General features: G+C 34.2%; 1 protein-coding gene across 1 annotated transcript; it reads right to left on the reverse strand.

Annotated features, from left to right (window-relative positions):
- Positions 1-285: 285 nt before the first annotated feature.
- On the reverse strand, positions 286-21228 carry LOC132720549 (uncharacterized). The gene is made up of 11 exons (XM_060704708.1): positions 21148-21228; positions 17656-17732; positions 12787-14249; positions 12393-12520; positions 11296-11491; positions 10486-10529; positions 10025-10091; positions 9287-9315; positions 6907-7014; positions 5642-5863; positions 286-4884 (listed from the first exon to the last, which is right to left on the reverse strand). Exons 2-11 carry the CDS (start codon positions 17697-17699, stop codon positions 4837-4839), a joined length of 2349 nt encoding a protein of 782 aa, XP_060560691.1. The 5' UTR covers positions 17700-17732; positions 21148-21228; the 3' UTR covers positions 286-4836.
- Positions 21229-23149: the final 1921 nt, after the last annotated feature.

Genomic DNA, 23149 nt, shown 5'->3' on the forward strand with positions numbered 1-23149 from the left:
CTGATGTACCTTGTTACTATAAATAAGTATTGTAAGTTTCAATTGAATATCTCGAGTAATAATTGAGATATTTGACTTTACAAAAAACTTTAACCAACGCAGACGCCGACGCGGACGCCGACGCCGGGGCGACTACAATAGCTCTCATTTTCTTCGAATAGTCGAGCTAAAAATGACCATTCTGGAAACATGGTGATCAATGGTTAGGTGTAATACATGTATATCATGTGAATACATGTATATCATGTGAATACATGTATGTCATGAAAACAGCAAATGAAGACATTGATATTGACTAATAACTTTATTGCAAACTTTTTCTATTATAACATTGTACAACAATGGTGACTAAACACATGTAGCCAAAGATATTACATTCTCATATACTTACAACTTATAAATCAGGTTTATTTTTCAAGTGCCGATTACATGTAGTAAAGAATATGCACGCAAAAAAATCAACCCCACCAAGTTTAAACAAAATGTAATATTTTTTTTTCTGTAATGTTGTTATATCTTTTATAAAGTAAAGTTCTATGTAATATATTAATAACATACATGAATAAAGCTAACAGTAATATTTATATTTCGAACGCTGTGTGACAAGTAGGTACATTTTTCTCCCTTCTGTATATACAAATTATACAAATCAGAAAAATTGCAGTTCATGATCATTGTAAAATGAGAGAGGGATAGAAAGAGAGAGAGAGAGAGAGAGAGAGAGAAAGAGAGAGAGGGAGAGAGAGAGAGAGTGTGTGTGTGTATAAAATTATTAACAAAGTACAATATAATGTTTTTCCTATAAGTCATAGAAAAAAGAGTAAGTTTACATAAAATACTGATTTTACAAAACTAGTATGTAACATATGAATAGTAAATATAAAAATCTGAAATCAGTTTTCAAACAAGAGCTGTCAGTAGGACAGCAAAGCTCGACTATTCTTAGTGCTTGATAGTAAAAAAAGCCTTGATTAAAAGGTAAAATTTTCTCAGTAAAGAAAAAGGCAAATTTTTTCTTTAAATCCATATTACAGTTGTAGGCATTGAAGAGAGTCCTATTATGCTCTCAAAGAACATGTTTCAAAGCCTTATGTCAATGAACTTTGAAAATATTTCAGGTATTACAAAAACTTTAACGTAAATTCTAAGTCGAAAAAGGGGCATAATTCTGTCAAAATGCTTTATAGTTACCTCCTCCTGTTTACAGGTTGGGGTCATGATGGTCAACAAGTACATGCAAGTTTTAAGGCCATATGTCAATGGATTTTGAAAATATTTGAGGTATTACAACAAGAGCTGTCGGTAGGACAGCAACGCTCAACTATTCTTAGTGCTTGATAGTAAAAAAAATGCTTGATACAGTTACCTCCTCCTGTTAACAGGTTGGGGTCATGATGGTGAACAAGTGTGCAAAGTTTCAAAGCCATATGTCAATGGACTTTGAAAATATTTGAACTATTACAAAAACTTTAACGTAAATTCTAAGTCGAAAAAGGGGCATAATTCTGTCAAAATGCTTGATAGAGTTACCTCCTACTGTTTACAGATTGGGGTCATGATGTTGAACAAGTGTGCAAAGTTTCAAAGCCATATGTCAATGGACTTTGAAAATATTTGAACTATTACAAAAACTTTAACGTAAATTCTAAGTCGAACAAGAGCTGTCGGTAGGACAGCATGCTCGACTATTCTTAGTGCTTGATAGTAAAAAAAATGCCTTGATACAGTTACCTCCTCCTGTTTACAGGTTGGGGTCATGATGGTGAACAAGTGTGCAAAGTTTCAAAGCCATATGTCAATGGACTTTGAAAATATTTGAACTATTACAAAAACTTTAACGTAAATTCTAAGTCGAAAAAGGGGCATAATTCTGTCAAAATGCTTGATAGAGTTACCTCCTCCTGTTTACAGGTTGGGGTCATGATGTTGAACAAGTGTGCAAAGTTTCAAAGCCATATGTCAATGGACTTTGAAAATATTTGAACTATTACAAAAACTTTAACGTAAATTCTAAGTCGAAAAAGGGGCATAATTCTGTCAAAATGCTTAATAGAGTTACCTCCTGCTGTCTACAGGTTGGGGTCATGATGTTGAACAAGTGTGCAAAGTTTCAAAGCCATATGTCTATGGACTTTTGAAAATATTTGAACTATTACAAAAACTTTAACGTAAATTCTAAGTCGAAAAAGGGGCATAATTCTGTCAAAATGCTTGATAGAGTTACCTCCTCCTGTCTACAGGTTGGGGTCATGATGGTGAACAAGTGTGCAAAGTTTCAAAGCCATATGTCAATGGACTTTGAAAATATTTGAACTATTACAAAAACTTTAACGTAAATTCTAAGTCGAAAAAGGGGCATAATTCTGTCAAAATACTTGATAGAGTTACCTCCTCCTGTCTACAGGTTGGGGTCATGATGGTGAACAAGTGTGCAAAGTTTCAAAGCCATATGTCAATGGACTTTGAAAAAATATTTGAACTATTACAAAAACTTTAACGTAAATTCTAAGTCGAAAAAGGGGCATAATTCTGTCAAAATGCTTGATAGAGTTACCTCCTCCTGTCTACAGGTTGGGGTCATGATGGTGAACAAGTGTGCAAAGTTTCAAAGCCATATGTCAATGGACTTTGAAAATATTTGAACTATTACAAAAACTTTAACATAAGTGGTTACGCCGACGCCGACGCCGACGCTCGGGTGACTGCAATAGCTCTACTTATTCTTATCGAATAGTCGAGCTAAAAAGGGGCATAATTCTGTCAAAATGCTTGATAGAGTTACCTCCTCCTGTCTACAGGTTAAGGGTCATGATGGTGAACAAGTGTGCAAAGTTTCAAAGCCATATGTCAATGGACTTTGAAAATATTTGAACTATTACAAAAACTTTAACGTAAATTCTAAGTCGAAAAAGGGGCATAATTCTGTCAAAATGCTTGATAGAGTTACCTCCTCCTGTCTACAGGTTGGGGTCATGATGGTGAACAAGTGTGCAAAGTTTCAAAGCCATATGTCAATGGACTTTGAAAATATTTGAACTATTACAAAAACTTTAACATAAGTGGTTACGCCGACGTGGATGCGGACGCCGACGCTCGGGTGACTGCAATAGCTCTACTTATTCTTATCGAATAGTCGAGCTAAAAACTGTAACGTAAATTATAAGTCGAAAAAGGGGCATAATTCTGTCAAAATGCTTGATAGAGTTACCTCCTCCTGTCTACAGGTTGGGGTCATGATGGTGAACAAGTGTGCAAAGTTTCAAAACCATATGTCAATGGACTTTGAAAATTTTTGAGGTATTACAAAAACTTTAACATAAGTGTTATGCTGACGCCGACGTTGACGCTCGGATGACTACAATAGCTCTACTTATTCTTATCGAATAGTTGAGCTAAAAAGTTTTGTTTTTTATTTTTCTATTTGGAGTTTATGTCACACCAACACTGTAAAGATCATACTGAGACTTTCCAGTTTTAGTGGTGGAGGAAGACCTTAGGTACCTCATTGTGTATAATTTCAGGCACAAGAAATAAAGGCATCCTAGTTTCCTCTTAAATCTGATAGTAATCAATGTCAGTCAAATTGTTATCATAATTACTGGTTGCATTTAAGCTGTATACCATCAATTACAATTTATGTAATCAATTTTGGCCAAGGTAATCAATTACATGATGATTACAGTGTAATCATGCAATCAATTAAAAAATTGATGATGGTGATTAACGATTACCCCAGGTCTGCACCTAAATAGAACCACCAACTTCCTGTAAGCTTGCTAGATAGCTTCATCATACTGAAAGAATCGGAAGTCCCCGACTGGTTTTGAACCCACAGTGGTGAGAGGCTAGTGATTTGAAGTTCATGTGTTAAATACTTGACCATGGAGGCCTTTACTTTTCAGTAATTAACAACTTTGTCCAATAAAATTAACTTGTAATTTATATAAATCAATATATAATCTAAAGCATGTTTTCTATTGAATGTACATACCAGTAATCAGATCTTGAATTTTACCAAAAGTTGGTAGCTCAATGCATGAAGATTGACACTAGGGATTTAAAACTTCAGTTTGAAATAACATACCCTTATTTAACATTAATAAACCGTGTGTATTGTATAACAAACTGTTTCTAATAAAGATCAAAAATAAGTCTCTATTTGATCAAACATAAAAGACCTTGCCAAGTTGCTGCTTTCTTACCAAAAATTATTACATTAAAAATTAATGATGTATCAACTGAGGAAGCTGAATAAAGTGAAACATGTTTTGATATTTAAATTTGTGTTGGTTTTTGATCCAATTGTCCTATATACATTAAAAATACAAAGTTAAATAACATTAATTTCGCTATCTGTTTCTCTACTTGTAATAGGGTTTGTAAGCGAACAGCATGGATCCTGATCAGACTGCACGAATGCGCAGGCTGGTCTGGATCCATGCTGGTCTGGATCCATGCTGGTCGCAAACCCATTATGTTGGTTTTGTCGTGACGCAGCTCAAATCAATTGTACATATATTATGTTCACTTAAAAAAGGCTCATTACCAGGTATATCTATAGTATTGTTATTATTCAAGAGAAACCAAGATTTGTGAATCTAAGCTCGCATCAATTGAACAAATCTAACAAAAATTAGATTCACTCTCAAAAGTTAAATATTCTGGTTTTCCTGTACAGTTCTTTCAAGACAATTATGGTACCATGAAATAATCATACACCTTATCCTGTCCATTTTGTCTAAATCTTGTGACAGGCACAGAATTATGATGACAAATCAAATGATACAACTAAGATTGCACAACTTTAAACAGGAAGACGGAGGTAGATTCCCGAGGCTAGTTTACTGTCACTTCAACACGACATATGGGGCATGTAGCATTTTTCTGAAATAAACGATACAGAATTATAAATATCTATCATTTAACAATAGGCTTATGGCTTATGTTTTGTAAGAAGATGGTCTTACTAACTAAATTTTTTACAACCTTATATCTACAGCATTAATTATTCATTTTTTACGAAAGTATTCTGAGAAAACTGACCATGAAAATAAAGTAGTTAACCTATATACTAACAAATTACACATAACATTTTTTTCCAATTAAACTTGAAGGTACATTATTAATTTTTTGTTGATTTTTCCATAAACTCTATTTAACAAAACTTATTTACTTGTATGTTACTTTTCTTTGATGGATTATATTTTTAATACCGACAGTGATCAAAAGACATGATGATATCCAGCTTTAATGATGATGAAAAATCTTGAAAACCATCAGTATATGTCTTGAACTCCTACATTCAATGGCAATATCACATATTTCCCCTAAAATGTGCCCCAGGGCCAAATGCCAAAATCACATATCTCATTTAACATGTACCCTTAGTCATAATAGTAAAATTAAAGAATCTATCACAGGGTAATATTGATGATAGGGAAATCCTAACCCAACAATGATCTGTCCCATCAGGAACGAGCCTTGGCAAAGGTTGAAGGTCCCTGACAGGGCTTCATATTTTAAATTCTTTTTGATCATAAAAGGAAGAATCAGATGAATTAATGAGATTCACCTTTTATGGAAACAGTTCATATATTGAAAATCTAAACATTCAAGCTTAAAGAAGCTATTCCCTAATTACCTTTATCCATTTATCAATACAGAGTGAATGAAAGGAATGGAAACAGGGTAGAATTTTCTGGCTGTCCCCTTCCTCATAGTTTGTCATACAGATATTACATTCATCTATTTCCTCCTGTCCGACAGTTTTCTTGTACGGCACCACCGGAAGACGACAAAGGTCAGACTTTGACAATCCTTTGTCTTTGGCTTCTCCTAACATCTCTGCTAGGTTCATAAGATGCTGAAACAAATGTATTAAAAGTTCAAACCATGAACATCATTTATTTTACTTCCCTGATTAAAAAAAATCGTTGTCAAGAAAAAGTCTTCACAGTATATAAACGAGTCCACCTCCTGTTTGCACAAGAAGGGTACACAGATAATATACAGGCTTCCAAGACATGGTACAGTGACAGCAAGTAGCAGGCCTTTTTACTCGCAAGATATGTTACACGTTGAATTGTATAGGCTCGCAAGACATGGTACAGTGATTTTGTTTATACACTGTGGTCTTTGGAAATTTGAATATATTTTTTTTGATAAATGAGCCGTGTCATGACAAAACCAACATAATTGGTTTGGGACCAGCATGGATCCAGACCAGCCTGCAAATCCGCGCAGTTTGATCAGGATCCATGCTGTTCACTTACAAACCCTATTACAAGTAGAGAAACTGATAGCGAACAGCAGATGCGCAGGCTGGTCTCGATCCATGCTGGTCACAAACGCACTATGTTGGTTTTGTCGTGACACGGCTCAAATACAGTCTAGCCAGAAAGTAGTAAGCTAGTAAAACAGCATGATTATTCCTTAAGTGTCAAGGCCACTGGTGTCTAGACTTGCTTTATTAATGAATTGAGGAAACTGTTGTTCTTGATAAGACAAGTATTTCATGCAATACTGTGACCTTGACCTGATTACCTAAAAATTAAAAGGGGTAACCCACTAGTTATAAACAACCTTTTCAAATTAAATCTTATGACTAAAGGCCATGGCACTCTAGTTATTAGACATGTTTTTAGGGGTCAAGGCCAGATCGACCATACCCTTTTCATTTTTTGACCTTAAAATCAATAAGTGGTCATCTACCAGCCATGATCAAGCTCCATACCAAATCTTAGAACTATAGGCCTAAGTGTCCTATAGGATTTGGTCAGACAAAATTTTAAGTGGGGCATCACAAAATGTACAGTTACATCAAAAAGGATCGTCTACAAACTATGAGGAATTTCACAAACAAATTCTCCCACTTAAAAGTGGGGTATAACAAAAAGATGGAATCACCTCATAATCCTCTCCTCCTGCAGCAGGACTGAACATTATACCTCCTAGCACTGTTGAACGGCCCCTTCCTCTACCTCTTCTTCGCCTACCTCCTCTATGTGGAGAGTTCTGTAAACATTCCATAATTATACAAGAAGCGCCGCAATGCGACGAAAACCAGGTTTTCAACGACCAAGTTTTGATGTGACAGAAATCAATAGGTCAAAGTGCACTGAAGTTATTGAGTAGAAGCTGAAAATTCTATTGTAAGCAAATGACCTTGAACTTGCTCCCAGATATCTAAGTGGCAATCCAAAGCTGCCACTCAGCAATTTTGGTGTCAAAAGGTCAAAGCAAACTCAAGTTATAACATGAAAACTAAATACATTAACCTTGATCAAAGACACCTGGGTAGCAATCCAAAGCTGCCTCTAATATAAGCTACCAAAACACCAAGTTTGGTGTCAATAGGCCAAAGCAAACTCAAGTTATTGAGCGGAAACTGAATTTCTATTTTTAGTAACAGTGACCTTGACCTTGATCACAGACACCTGGGTAGCAATCCCAAGCTACCCCTTGATATAAACTACCCATTCATCAAGTTTGGTGTCAATAGGCCAAAGCAAACAAGTTATTGAGCAGAAACTGTATTTCTATTTTTAGTAACAGTGACCTTGACCTTGATCACAGACATCTGGGTAGCAATCCCAAGCTGCCTCTTGATATAAGCTATCCATACACCAAGTTTGGTGTCAATAGGTCAAAGCAAACTCAAGTTATTGAGCAGAAACTGAATTTCTATTTTTCAGTAACAGTGACCTTGACCTTGATCACAGACATCTGGGTAGCAATCCCAAGCTGCCTCTTGATATAAGGTATCCATACACCAAGTTTGGTGTCAATAGGTCAAAGCAAACTCAAGTTATTGAGTGGAAACTGAATTTTCTATTTTTAGTAACAGTGACCTTGACCTTGGTCACAGATACCTGCAGTAGCATCCCAACCTGCCTCTTGATATAAGCTATCCATACACCAAGTTTGGTGTCAATAGGCCAAAGCAAACTCAAGTTATTGGAGCGGAAACTGAATTTCTATTTTTTAGTAACAGTGACCTTGACCTTGGTCACAGATACCTGAGTAGCAATCCCAAGCTGCATCTTGATATAAGCTATCCATACACCAAGTTTGGTGTCAATAGGCCAAAGCAAACTCAAGTTATGGAGCGGAAACTGAATTTCTATTTTTAGTAACAGTGACCTTGACCTTGATCACAGACATCTGGGTAGCAATCCCAAGCTTCGTCTTGATATAAGCTATCCATACATCAAGTTTGGTGTCAATAGGTCAAAGCAAACTCAAGTTATTGAGCAGAAACTGTATTTCTATTTTTAGTAACAGTGACCTTGACCTTGATCACAGACACCTGGGTAGCAATCCCAAGCTGCGTCTTGATATAAGCTATCTATACACCAAGTTTGGTGTCAATAGGTCAAAGCAAACTCAAGTTATTGAGCGGAAACTGAATTTCTATTTTTAGTAACAGTGACCTTGAACCTTGATCACAGACACCTGGGTAGCAATCCCAAGCTGCCTCTTGATATAAGCTATCCATACACCAATTTTTTTGGTGTCAATAGCCAAAGCAAACTCAAGTTATTGAAGCGGAAAACTGAATTTTTATTTAGTAAAGTGACCTTTGTGACCTTGTTTCACAGACACCTGGATAGCAATCCAAAGCTGGCTCTGTGATTAAGCTACCTACACACCAAATTTTTGGTGTCAATAGGTCAGAGCAAACATCAAGTTTTTGAGCGGAAACCCAAAAAGTTGAACGCCTCCCCCCGCTCCGCAGCCGACTTCCGCATTGACAATAACCCGGTTTTCGTCGAAAACCTGGTTAATAACAATCATGTTATATTTTACAAATTTATATATAATAGAAAAATCAGCATTTTGATGAACAAAATATCATACAAGTTCTTTAATCTTTTTCTTCTCGTAGCTAAAAGCAATTGGCCTTTCCTATCAATAAAGTGCAATGCTAGCCTGCATTGTCAATAAGTGTGACCAGGCTCTATACTGTTGGCCGCTAATTTTTGTGTATTCATATTGAAATCCCTTAAACTTTGAATTAACTTTCCAAATGCAAAGCTTTGAAAATTTGATATAGCTAATCACCACAAGTGTAAAGTTAGGTATATATGTGGCATCTAACATTAAACCTTCTGATATTGAAATCCCTCAAATTTACAATTTCCAAATTACACTTGGGGGCATGTCCATTACACAAATCCATTAAGCAATAAATGGGTCATTCAGTGACTATTTAAATAGAATTACAGATCTTTAGAGTATAATCTAAGGTAAAATGCTTGTTGTACAAAAATAAAATTGTACTTACACCTAACCACTGATCAAACTGCACATGATCTGAAAACAAAAACATTGTAATAATTGTAAAAATGCAGACTTTATGATGCCTTTTACCTCAAACTAAATGTTAACATTAATGAAAGAATACATGGACAGTAAACAATAATTTCTTCAGCAAGCATATTCTCTGCTGTCTTATTACAATATCATATAGGACCTGTCATCCCACTAAGAAATAGGAAATTATGTCATTCCATCAACACATAAAAGCTTTCATTTAATTGTCAGTAAGAAAATGGAAAATATTAACCCATGTTACAAATTAGAGGTGTCATTTTAGCAAGAAATAGGATATGTCATTATTATCTCTATCATTTCATTAAGAAACTAAGAAATAGAAAATGTCATCACATTAACAAATCATATCTATGATTTCAGTAAGAAAGGGGGAAATGTCATTACATCAATAAAATAGAGCTGTCATTTCAGTAAGTAATGGGGGAATGTCATTACATCAACAAATTATAGGGCTCCGTCATTTCAGTAAGAAATAGGGCAAATGTCATTACTCTAACAAAGACTGCAGTCTGAACAAGCTAGATACTGTTGGTAGCTTTATGTTATACAATTACAAATTGAAATCACTTAAACATTGAATGGAATATTCCAAATTCAAAGTAAAGCAATCCATTACACAAATTCTGCAAATAAAGGGTTAGAAACCTTATTAGAGAATTTGCTAAACACAAATATAAATAAAATTTACCATGTTCCGAGCTGGCACCAAGCTCAGTATTGATAGTTTCCATTGTTTGCCTTAACAGCTGCAATACCTAAATATATAATATCATAAATTAATTCTCTGAAATCATGTTAACTATATACAAAATTATTCATCAACAAAACTCTGACAAATAGGTGGTTAAGAATGACCACAGAAAATACTTCTTTGAATTTTGGTTGCAAGCCGTGTTTTGTAATTGAAAATTGTTGTTTAAACATCGACACTACCTGTAGTTTTATGTAAGAAACAAAGTGTTCTATTACTAGGAAATTACCAAAACAATGCAGTCCCGGTTGTAGTGCTTGAAATTATTTATAGAAGATTGTAATAACAAATTTGTTAGGCTCATGGGTAACTGATTGTTTCCTTAGTTTTTTTACCTCATTCAATGAACAAATTGAAATTTAGATTATGTTTATGATTTAGTTAGAAACACAACTTACAGCTTCATCTGTTGGATTGTCATGGACATCTCTCCTGCTACGAGCTGAAATACAGACCATTAACTTTATAATATAGATATAACTATCAACTTAAATCTCTTATGAGCTTGAGAGTTTCCTAGAATTGAAGAAATTCAAAGTATCTTGGTGTGTTTAAATTGAATGCAATGGAATTTAAGTAATATAAACTTTAAAGTGATTGAACTGTTATCTTTTTAGACAGCAGCTACCTTTTATAAAGTATACCTTATAGGTTTTTGATTAGATTGCTAAATATTTTTTATGAGTTTGCTTAAGATAATCTGTATTATTGACACTAGTCTTAAAAATGTCATATGTCAAATTTCTTGCTACTGGTAAAGAAAAACTTAGTGATCCTGAAAATTTAACAAACATTTAATAATATTGTGCAGGTAGTGATTTTTAGGGTTGATTTGGGGCGGAAACTTGACATATTCATTCCCATCTGCAAAAGGTATATGTATTTTTTTATGGAAAAATCCTCCTCCAAAGAATTTCTCTATTGAGTTTACCAAAAGAATTGGACAGAGAGACATTTTAATTTGATGGAGTTATTGTATTGCATCACTATGTAATAGACTGTATTTTTTCTCAAGACACAATTTCCCCTCTCTCTGTAGTGCCTATCACCATTCCAATAAAATTGAAAAAGACTGTTGGCAAGTATTGTCCAAACAATAAAATAACAACATATTTTCAGTCATATGCATTCAAATTCCTATTTCAAACTTTCTATTGGCAATTCATTTTCTTATTAGAACTAGACATGAAATAAATAGAAGTTTTTACCTCCCCCTACATTTCTCCTTTGCCCTCTTCTTGCCTGTACAGGTGTGTTCCAAGCCTGACTTGTTACTGTGTCTGGAATGCCTGTATTTGTAGCACCAGAAGGGGAACTTCCAGTTGCACCATGTGGATAGGCATCAGAGCTAGTATTTGGCTCACTGTTTTGAAGAGACATTGCAAACTCCATATCTAACTGCTCCTGTAACAAAGAAAACAAACTTTTGTAACAAAAAAAACAGACTTGGTAAACTATAAAGGAGTATATGATGGTTTTCCTCAAGTGTTAAGGATTTTGAAAAAAAAGGCCAATAAAAAGCAACCAAAACCCTTTTCCCCTTTTTTTGTCTATTCATTTTCTCAATAATTTGTGACTTACTAAATTACCTAATATATCAAATTATTGCCCTAAAATATTCTTTTATTTACACCTGGTGATATTGTTTAAAACAAACTATGTCATAATGTCATAAAGAGTGGCGCTAAATTTAAATGTCTTTTATAAGAAGCCAATTGTTAACAACTTTATGGCATACAGGGTAATAGCCTATCAATTGTTAACAACTTTATAGTATATAGGGTAATAGCCTATCAATCAAAAACAATGTTACGTTAAATATACACCATGTGTAAATTACACATTTAATAGACAGCATTCTATCAGAGGAATATACAAGGATAAGCTAAATAGGTAGGCATTTTGCTGACCTTTCTTATGAACATTTACCCCACTTTAAAATGGAATAGAATATGGAATATAAATAAACAACCGCAATAAACGGCTTGTCAGTGTGAAAAAAAAATGCGGACAACTATGAAAAATTACCAAAAGAATAATTCAATAATTCAATCATACAATAAAACAGTTATTCTATAAAAACAATTTGGTGAATAACCAAATCTATGGGCTTGGTTTATGTGATATTACAAGTCCATAGACTTGGATATTCACCTCATCATCATACAATGTTTGTATATTTTTAAATGATTTTATTGGCGGAAAGAAGTAAAGAACCAACAACTGTTGTTAACTATAGATAAAAACACTACAGGGATCAAACTATCAGGGCTGCTATTATATTTAAAAAGAGGCTTAACAGTACCTGCATTTGTCGAGCAAACTCTTCATCAGCCTCCATTTGTCGTATTTCTTCAAGAGCTTTTTTTGTTTCAGGTGTAGCTACATCTGTAACATCTATAGGGTTATCACTAGTTCCTAGAGGACTGTTGTCTAAAATAGAAACAAACAACCAAATGAACCCATTAAAATGTTTGTGAAAACCATTTCATAACAAAAGCTGTCTGAGGAGCTGTGTGCTCCTCTTTTCCCCAGTACCTGATAGTGTATTAAAGCAAAGCAGAAAATGGGAGAATAATTCAGAGAACTGTCAGGCAGAAATATTTGCCTTGAAATTCATTAATTATTTCAAGTAAGAATTATGTCCAACTACTTAATCATAGCCATAAAGAATAATATTTTTGAAGCTTATTACTTACTCAGATCTGTATTTCTATGAGCAGGTCTCTGCCTCCTTATTGGGGAGAGCTCAGTTACACCAGGGGCCACAACTCTGTTTGATTTTGATATTCTGTAATTGTTTTTGTTGCTATGTGTGTTAGAATTGTCTGCTGTCTGAGACACAAGCCTGGCAGGACATACTGATGTCACAGGAGTTTTTGTCGGTGTACACAATTTTGGTGAAATTGACACATTACCTAGATTGTCTCTTCCATGCTTACTGTATGGAGAAGTTGATTTGATTGGTGATATAGAGCTATATATATGAGAATTAGGGTGTCGAGGACTTAAACTAGAACCTGAAGGTCCTTCTCTGGCCGAAGAACTATTTCCTGATTTTTTACACTTAGCACCTAGAGAAAAGCCCAGTCTTGGGTTAACAGCCGCCTCATCATTGTCTAAGTAATTTATAGGTCTGCTGCGTGTGCTTGCTATAGAAGACTTTGCCTTGCATCTATCCTTAAAAGTTATTCTATTCCTTTCTGTATTTTTGTGTAAATTTTCATTAATACTCAAAGCACTCTGACTAACTCCAACTTTTACACTTCCAGAATTTATTCCATCATTCCCTGACATTAACCTCTGACCAACAGAATCACCACAGAATCTTTCTTTGGCATTTGCATTACTCTCAGCCTTTTTCATTTTCTTATTTTTGGAGCATGTCAACATTTCATCATCAGAGTCTGAGCTTGACGGCCAGGAGAAAGTGGCTTTTTGCTTCTGAGCTTTAGGTCTTACAACACAGTCAGTATCTTGGCTTGAAATTGTTTCAACTTTTCTTTTTTTAGCTTTCACTGCATCTGAAGAAACAAACCCAGCAGTACTTGCACTAACAGATGATTTTGATGCATTTGAACCAGGTCTTGTCAATAAACATGAACTTTTCACAAACCCTGAATAGTGGTTATCTCTTAGTCCATTCTTTACAGAATCATCTTTTATAGGAGATGGTGACCACATAAACTTGTCATTAGGTTTACATGCTGATAAGCAATTCACCCCTGCCTTTAAAGGTGACAATTGAAATTTTGATTGGGAAAATGGTGAAATTTTATTTTTCATTTTCTTCCTTTGCAAAACTTCAGCTCTTTCACGAGCAAATTCAGGACTTCCAGGTAATGGGGGTGATTTGGAATCTGGAACCATGCCATTAGATTTTGGTTTGTACGTCTTACTGACATGTGATGTTTTAACATGCAAGAGCTGTCTTCTACAGTTAAATGTTGGGCTGTCTGACCTATTTCTGTTCTTAACTAAATTTATATTGCGATCATCATCGGCTTTGGTCAGTACTGGAGACGTCCTTTGACCAGTCGATTTTATTTCATTCTGCTGGTTTATATCAGAACTTACTGAAGATCTAAATGAGTCATCACTTGATATATTTATCACCGAGTTAGTTCTTTTAACATGAATTTTTCCCTGTGCTGGAAATGAGCTGAAAGTAAATATACAGACATGAAGAAATGAAATCAAATCAAGATACTGTATAACTGGTTTTTTCTGCGGATAAAAATTTCTGCGATATTTTGCGGGTCCCTTTCGGCCGCAAAAATTAAATTCTCAAATATTTTGTAGTTTTATATGTAGTTTACCCAATTTGTCACCTCAATTTACCTGTTAAATTAATCAATACACACACCCCGCCCGAGCCCCTCTCTCTAGTGAAAATTGAATGTTTATAACATGTTCTCTGTGTAGTCAATTTAACTCAAAGGATTTTACATGTAGTTTATTGTGTAATAAGTTTAGCAAGTGTGTGTTTGTAGGCTGTATACATGCTAAGTTGATTATCATTTTTTAACTTGTATTTTTAAATGTGCTACATGGATATATTTTATCATATGAAATACATACTTTTTAAACTTGATATGTTACCTTTCTCTTCAAAGAACCCACTCCGATAACTTTAATAGAAAAACGCGGAAATTAAACTTAATTCAGAAAAATTAATATACCCATTTTCAGTCCCAAAACGCAAACATTTGCACCCGCAGAAATGACCAGTTATACGGTAAACATATTCCAACAAACATTCTTATTTATAAATACACTTATGTACAATAATGTACCAGATCTTTACAAAATCTGAATGATGAAACTATGTACATTTCTTATATAAGGAAATCTGATTCAATTCAATGGAATTTTTATCAATACGGATAACATCTTTAATTATTGCTGGTAACCATTTACACAATGTCTTTAATGTAGTTATGCTCTGATTAATTTCTCATATTTGTTTTGCCCCAGGAACTTGAAATTAAATTGCAGCAGGAACTTGTAAATTTACCAATAATTACTGTAAAAAGTATGTTTTTCAAAACGATATATACCATGTCCTAATGTTGTAGTCTTTTTATACAAGGACGGGTTTTTGTGCTTTGTTATAGAAATCAGACAGTAATACTAATTATTGATAAAATTTCAAGTTCCTGTAGTTTTGCCTACCGCAAGATGGCTTCAGATAGGAAGTCTCATAATATATAATTATGTTTCTTTTTTCTATACCAGAATTTTACTGTTTTTCTGCTAGTACAGGTTCATTTTAAATGTTTTTGTTTTTTTAATTTAGGAAAAAGAGTATTTGGCATTGTCTGTTTGACTAAATAATCACAGTAATAGGCATATTGTGCATGTTATAAGAATACATCTAATGTTACAGTGTCTATTCTAGGATTAACTCATATTTTTGAGAATTTCCCCCAAATTTTTTCAGAGGCAGAAGGAAACATTTTATATAGAGAAAAAAGGAAAAAAATCAACAAACGTAATAAATTTTTCACTTTTCGATAAAAATCCTGTTTTTCGCATCCTAGAATAGTTTAATTTCATCAGATGAATAGTTTATTGATTTCTTCAGATGAATAATATAATTTCTGATGATTATATGTGCAAGACACATCCCCAATTTGCTGTTAAATGTTAAATCCCTAGCAAATTGTTGCTTGTGATCAGAAACTGCCCATTATTGGCCATAGCCAATCAGAGCATTCCTTTTGCATGAGATCTGCCGCCATTGTAGGAAGTCGATCGATTTACTCTCAATCAAAATGCAAAAGGGATGCTCTGATTGGCTTATGCCAATAGTGGGCGTTTACCAATCGAGAGCAACAATTGCTTTGGATTTAACGTTTTCAGCGAATGGGGTATGAGTCTTGCACCTGTAATGATCATCAGAAATTGAATTATTCAACTGCGGAAATTAAGCTAATCAAACGGTACATAGATATCACTAACCGTGATATTTTTTATTAAAAACTACCAGATTTGAATGTGTCAAATGGGATGCACATATTTTGAAACCTTGCCTCATTTTTCGATTTTTAAGTGTTACGAACATCTAGATTTATCACTGCTTCTAAAACTTTTGCTTTCAGGGTAATGTCATTTGTGTTACAACTTTGCCTTGTCATGATTATTAAGTATTACAAGTTACAAGTTAATAGCTTAGATAGTTTTGAAATCATTCTACTAATAACAAATAATTTTGACAAAAATTCCAAATTAAAAAGGGTAACACTCCAAAAGTATAGAATTGAAGTATTCACAACCTTGTGTTGATATCTTTTAGATTTGAAATTATTCCACTTATTAGACAATTTTAACATAAATCTTACATTAACTAGAAATGTGTCCATAGGACACGGATGCCCCCACACGCCACTGTTCTGTCAATCTTATGACTCTAGGTCAAATATTTTTTAGACTACATGTGCCACAAGTTGAAAACTAAAAATCAACAAAAGGCCATAATTCTGTTAAATTTGGTCGCAGCAAAAATTCCTTCCTTTACTACCATCTACACATTAAGGTTGTTAATCCCTGGAAGTTTAAGCAAAATCTGCCATCCGGTTTAAGAGGAGTTGCGTTCACAAAATTTCTACATAGTATATAATGAAAAAATCAACAAAGGGCCATAATTCTCTTAAATTTGGTCACAGGAAAAATTCCTTCCTTTACTGCCATCTACACATTAAGGTTGTTCATCCCTGGAAGTTTAAGCAAAATCTGCCATCCGGTTTAAGAGGAGTTGCATTATAGTATATAGTGAAAAAATCAACAAAGGGCCATAATTCTGTAAAATTTGGTCGCAGCGAAAATTCCTTCCTTTACTACCATCTACACCTTAAGGTTGTTCATCCCTGTAAGTTTAAGCAAAATCTGCCATCTGGTTTAAGAGGAGTTGCGTTCACAAAATTTCTACATAGTATTTAGTGAAAAAATCAACAAAGGGCCATAATTCTGTTAAATTTGGTCGCAGGAAAAATTCGTTCCTTTACTGCCATCTACACATTAAGGTTGTTCATCCCTGTAAGTTTAAGCAAAATCTGCCATCCGGTTTAAGAGGAGTTGCGTTCACAAAATTTCTACATAGTATGTAGTGAAAAAATCAACAAAGGGCCATAATTCTGTTAAATTTGGTCGCAGCGAAAATTCCTTCCTTTACTACCATCTACACATTAAGGTTGTTCATCCCTGTAAGTTTAAGCAAAATCTGCCGTACGGTTTAAGAGGAGTTGCGTTCACAAGATTTCGGGACGGACTGACGAACTGTCGGACGGAGTGACGGACAAGTGCAACGCTATATGCTTCCACATTGTGGGGGCATAAAAAGGGGCATAACTCCAAAAATATAGCTTTCAGAATAATGTCCCTTGCCTAACAACTGCCTCTTATCATAAGAATGCAAGTTTCATATTTCATATTGAAACCTTTAAAATTGTTTGAATTGTCTGCATTAAAGCTTATAAATGCATGACCACAGTAAGACTGCATTTATCATAACAGCCTCAGTTTTTTCTTTAAAAAAGATGAGCTAAAAGTGGAATTTCTACTGATACCTTGGTGTATCTGGAATAATGCTGACTGAGTCATCATTGTCCATAATTATCTACTTTCCCGCTTGCCAAAATGAAACCTGAAATTCAAAATTTTGGATGAAAATTACAAAGTTTCTATGATATACACAAACATGAATAGTATGCACATTGTTTCTGACTTCAATCCCTTATTAAAGAGATTTATTTGAACTGAACAACATCTTATACTGTAGAATCTATGTCACACGTAATACAAGATGACAGCTCTTTAAAAAGTCTGTCCAACATGTCTCAGAGATTTTTAACACATCCTTCTCCATAGTAATTCATAAAAAAATACCTGTTAAAATTTCTTGCCTTAGACTTTTCTTCTCTTTAATGGCTCACACCAAAATACATTTACTCACAAGATGATGCACTCGCTTTTTTTCCAAACCATATACTTTTTATCCCTACTTTAACACTATATGCATTTTAATAACATAAAAGACATGTTTTTGAACTGTCACAAGGTATTAGCAAATGACTCCGTCTTACAATACCTAGCCTTTTCATTAAATAAGGGACAATAAAATAACACTTGTAAAGTTGTATATCTTTCACTAGACACAGGCTATTATTGGTGAAATCCCTCAATGCTGCCTATGTTGAAGTTTTTATACAGACGTGCTTTTCTCTCTGTCAGGGTACTATTTACCTTATAGGGTACTGGGACAAGGAACTCTCAGGTAGGCAAATTTCACAGTATTTTCAAGAAAAAAGAGCCATGATGGCCCTGAAATTGCTCACCTGTATATAGGCCCCTGGGCGTGGCCAATTTTAACCCATGGGATTTTATTTGAACAAACTTGGTAGACACCCATTAAAAGATGTTTTATGATAAATATCTAAGCTCTAGCTCTTTGGAGTTTTAAAAAGATGATTTTTTAAAAAGTTTTTACTATACACATATAGGAAAAAAGTATGACCGGTCACCCCCCGGGTGGGGCCAATTTTGACCCCAGGGCTTTTATTTAAACAAACTTGGTAGAAACTCACTAGATGATATTTCATGCTTAGTATCTTAACTCTAGCTCTTTGGGGTTTTTTAATGAAGATTTTTTAAGTCGTTACTTTTTGCCTTATTCTCATCGATTTGTGCCTTCCCATCGATTTGTGACCTAAATAAATGTCTGGTATAAATACTTCTGCAAGGACATACACCATCTGAAAACTACACAAGTTTTATTAGACACTTGATTTGACAATTCTATCCAATCAAAATGCGTTATTGAACAGGTGTAAATGTGCTTACCCTACAATCAGCTGATGACCTAATTACTTGAAAATGTTAAATATTGATGTTATAATTTATCAAACACACAAATAAGCCAAAAAAATATTCATTATACTGTAAGAATTTACATAAGACTTTGAAACATATATTGATCAGATTGGACTGAAAATAACCATGGGAACATTTAGTGGTGTGAGCACCTATATTTTGATGACGTCACAGGGTGAATCGGATTTCACGAATCGATGGGTAAGTGTTCAGCTACGCAAGACAGTCATGGTTGACATGTTCAGATGCTCTAATCTTTGAGTGGATGTTTTTAGAAGTAATTTAAAGTTTTTGAGCTTTTAGATAATGAATTTATTTAACAAATGCACTTATTGCACTGTATGTATGTCTGATATTTGTTGTGCAAGTGCAATTTTTCAAAATAAGAGTCACGAATCGACGAGTGAAAAGCATACACATTTGTAAGCAAATCAATTGTCCCGGGGTGGATCAATTTTAACCCCAGGGCCCTTATTTGATTAAACTTGGTAAACACCCATTAGAAGATGTTTCATGCTAAATATATAAGCTCTAAGTCTTTGGGCTTTTCAAAAGAAGGCTTTTTAAGTTTTTACAATGACACCCTGGAAATATCCTCATAAATCGCTGAGCCAATTTCATCCAAACTTCACAGGAATGTTCCTTTTGTAGTCATATTTTTGTTCACATGGAAATGCGCAGTAGACCAGTCTACGCATCCTTTTTCAATCAGAAATCCTCGGCTTTTAAGTCGAAAACTTACGATTGACCATTATAGCGTTACCAGTAATTTCGCAGTACTTCCGGTTAAAGTTTTCAAAGCCACCTCTATCTAGCAGGTACTCGTTTTCTTTTGAGAAATGTTGCTAAAAAAAGTGAGCACTTTTTCGGGGCTGCCCACCATCCAAAAGATACATCAGGGGTTGCCAGAAGGGGGATGTGCCCCCTTCTGTTTGGGGGGGTTTGAAGGGGGGCGGAGTCCCCCTCATCGCCAAGAAAATTTTGGACTTGTGAGAGGCTTAAAATTACCCCAGGTCGATCATAAGGTAACATGTAACCAACGCTGAAAAGCCTTTGACTCTATCTCAATCCCTTGATAAGTTGCAGCACTTTGAAATAAATTTTGATGGGAAAAATCGAGGCAAAATAGTGATTTTTGGCAATTTTGAGATGTCCCCTCGTTGCCATGGTAACAGGAAATTTAAGACTGAGCATGTCGTTACAAAGGCAATGGTCCAGTCAACATTTGTGCCAAGTTTGATTAGTATTGAAGCATTTTTCATAGTTTCATAGCAGTTTGAACTTGTAAGAGGAGGCTTTTCAGTGAAAATGGCCATTTTTCACAATATGCTCATGGGGGGAAAGGGTTAAGGGTGTGTGTGTGTAAAAGTGTCTGTAAAATTTAGGTGTTGGGGTTGAAATGTCTTACAGATTTTAAGGGTGTGTGTTAGTGTCTGCAAAATTTGAGGTGTGAAATGTCAAGGGTGTTACTTTACTTTACTTTTACTTTACTGGAGTTGAGGTCGCAAGACGTCATCGTCTTCTATAACCCCCCCCCCCCATGGCTTTGTACCCAGTTCTGATCCGGTATGGTGGTATACTGTGTTGCTCCCATGAATTTGTCCAACCTGTTTTTAAAACTGTTAAGTGAAGGAGCATTCACAACCACTTCTGGTAAATTGTTCCAGTCCGAAATAACCCGTAGAGAAAAGAAATGCTTTCTAATCTCAGTTCTACATGATTTCACTTTCAGTTTATACCCATGACCTCTTGAGGCTCTTGTATTTGCATTGTTATTTAATTCAAAAAACACTTCACAGTTAATATCCTCCTTATTATGTAACAATTTAAAAACTTCAATCATGTCACCTCTAAATCGACGATATGCTAGTGTGTGTGTGAAATGTCTTATTCTCTGGAAAAGAACTGTTAACTTGAGATTTTAAAATGTTATTTCAAGCTGTTTTAACTTGTCAAAAATCTAGTTGAAGGTATTTTGAAATGACCTTTGCCAGTTTGTGCTTGGCAGTGGAGAAAGTCGCAAATTTTATGTACTTGTACCAAATTTAGCAGTATTCAACCAAAAAATTATTATCTAAAACTGGTGTAATTTGGCAAATTTTTATCAGCACAATGTTACAAACAAGCTCATCGTTTTTAAGTTCAAAACGAAAAAAAATGATTCAAATTGAAATAGAAGTATCGCTTACTCTTTAAACAAATATAATCTGGGTGATTTTAATTTTGTTTTGATTCCCTCTCAGTAGGTGACGTGAGAAATACTATCTTATGATAATAGGAAATATGGTTAAAAACGAAAAAGAAAATTAATTTAACACGAAAAGGTCAACATTTCATGAATTACTTATTCAAAGTTTTTCTCTTTTTTTCTTTTTTCTTTCGTTCCTTTTTTTTTATAGTATAAGTGAATTATAATGTTGAAGCCAGACCATTGAGAATTGCATTTTTAATATAGAAATTTCATCAAATTTATATTCTGCTCCCATCATATTGGATATTGTATAATTTGTAACAATCTTTAAATTGAAGGATATAATACATATTGTTTATTAAATGAAAAAAATATATCCTGGTCAAAATGATATAAGCAAATATAAGAATATCCACTATTGAGACCATCACATAAGTAAGACCACTTTGGTCCCATTGGTGGTCTTTAAAGCGGGTTTTACTGTATTATAAAGGGAAATAATTATTTGGAGCTACCACTTGGTAGTTGACTTTTTCCCCACCAGAGAAAATAATTATTATACTCAACATCACTAATTCCGCGTTATCACTTATTTCACGGTAATGGCATATTTTCATGAAACCACTGGTCTTCAATTGTTGTGTTTGTAATAACCAGTACTCGGTGGGGGATATAAATTCAACTAATATGCCTGTTATGCCCCTTTTTCGACTTAGAAATTCTTGGTTAAGTTTTTGCGTGTAAGCTGGTTAAGGCTCCCACGTTTACAATATTTTGTAAATGTTTACACGGTTGCTAAGAACCGAAACGATATTAAACGGTGGTACTTCTATGTACTATACTACCCTATGTATTCAAGTCGCCAAATGATGACTTACTTTCTATTTTAATACTTGTAGAAATAAATAATGTTCAGGGCTCAACACTTCTGTTTCGGCACACATTTTCTGCACTGTATCCCCTTTTCCCTCTTTTGAAAGATCAAAAGAAAATCAAATTTACCAAAAATCTATTATGTAACGAGCGATTATTGCGCAGTAATGATGTGTGGATGGTTGTAAACACCCGTTTTCCGTTTTTAACTTTGGAATTGATAAAATCCATGATAACGGACAATGATTAAGATATTTTGTAAGACAATATGGCCATTTCGTTTAAACGGTAAAAATTATCGTAAACGTTTACGAATGAAAATCGAATCGACGGTTAAACGTGTCACAGTGGGGGCCTTAGTGACCTAAGTGTTAAAATTGGGCAAAAATTACATATTTTATTCATACACCTATACAGCAAAGTTTTTGTTCAAAATATTTTAAATCTCTAGATTTTTACGTAAAACAAAACAACATTTTACAAATTTTTGCAAAAAGCAATAATAGTCCATTACATTTGTGCTTATGTCTGAAACAATCATCATTTTCTAAATGTTCTTGTTTGTTGAAAAAATAAATTTTGAGTTACAAAGTAAGGACAATTTTAATTTTTGAAATTCAGCAAAATAACATGTAGAAATTTTAACCGAACCATGAAAAAACTTATATGTAACACCATTGCCGTGATATAAATGATGACAAACTGTTTTCAAAATGGCCGACATATGGTCTACGTTTGGTCCATTAAAATTGACTTTGAATATATTGTTGTTTCCTTGTGCTATACAGCAGAAAATAATTATATGTTATAGCTTATGACACTTTTTGTACCATAAGATTCATTTGTTGTTTTCTTTTTGGTTTCAAAGCATTAAATAAGCACCGGAAACTAAGAGGAACACAGTATATAGTAAAGTATACTCCTATAAGATATTGTGGTAAAGAATACTTCTAGAACACATAATTTTTATGTACGAAATTTGACTTACAAATTTCAAATGGTCAAGGTCATTTAAAGGTTTAGTTCACAATTGTTTTATTCACCATTTTGTAAGTGTTCTTTTGTCCTAGAATGGATCAAAAACACAAATAAATAAGAAAGTTATGGCATTTTAAGCAATTTTCAAT

The sequence above is a fragment of the Ruditapes philippinarum genome, unplaced genomic scaffold (genome assembly GCF_026571515.1).
Source record: "Ruditapes philippinarum isolate M1 unplaced genomic scaffold, ASM2657151v2 ctg4908_1_1_1_1, whole genome shotgun sequence".
NCBI lineage: Eukaryota > Metazoa > Mollusca > Bivalvia > Venerida > Veneridae > Ruditapes > Ruditapes philippinarum.

Coding starts and splice junctions, on each gene's coding strand:
- LOC132720549 (XM_060704708.1), bottom strand. CDS start 17,699: ATGGACAATGATGACTCAGTCAGCATTATTCCAGATACACCAAG. Junction 14,250..17,655: donor ATTATTCCAGATACACCAAG/GTATCAGTAGAA, acceptor ATTTACTTTCAG/CTCATTTCCAGCACAGGGAA. Junction 10,530..11,295: donor AAGGAGAAATGTAGGGGGAG/GTAAAAACTTCT, acceptor TCTGTATTTCAG/CTCGTAGCAGGAGAGATGTC.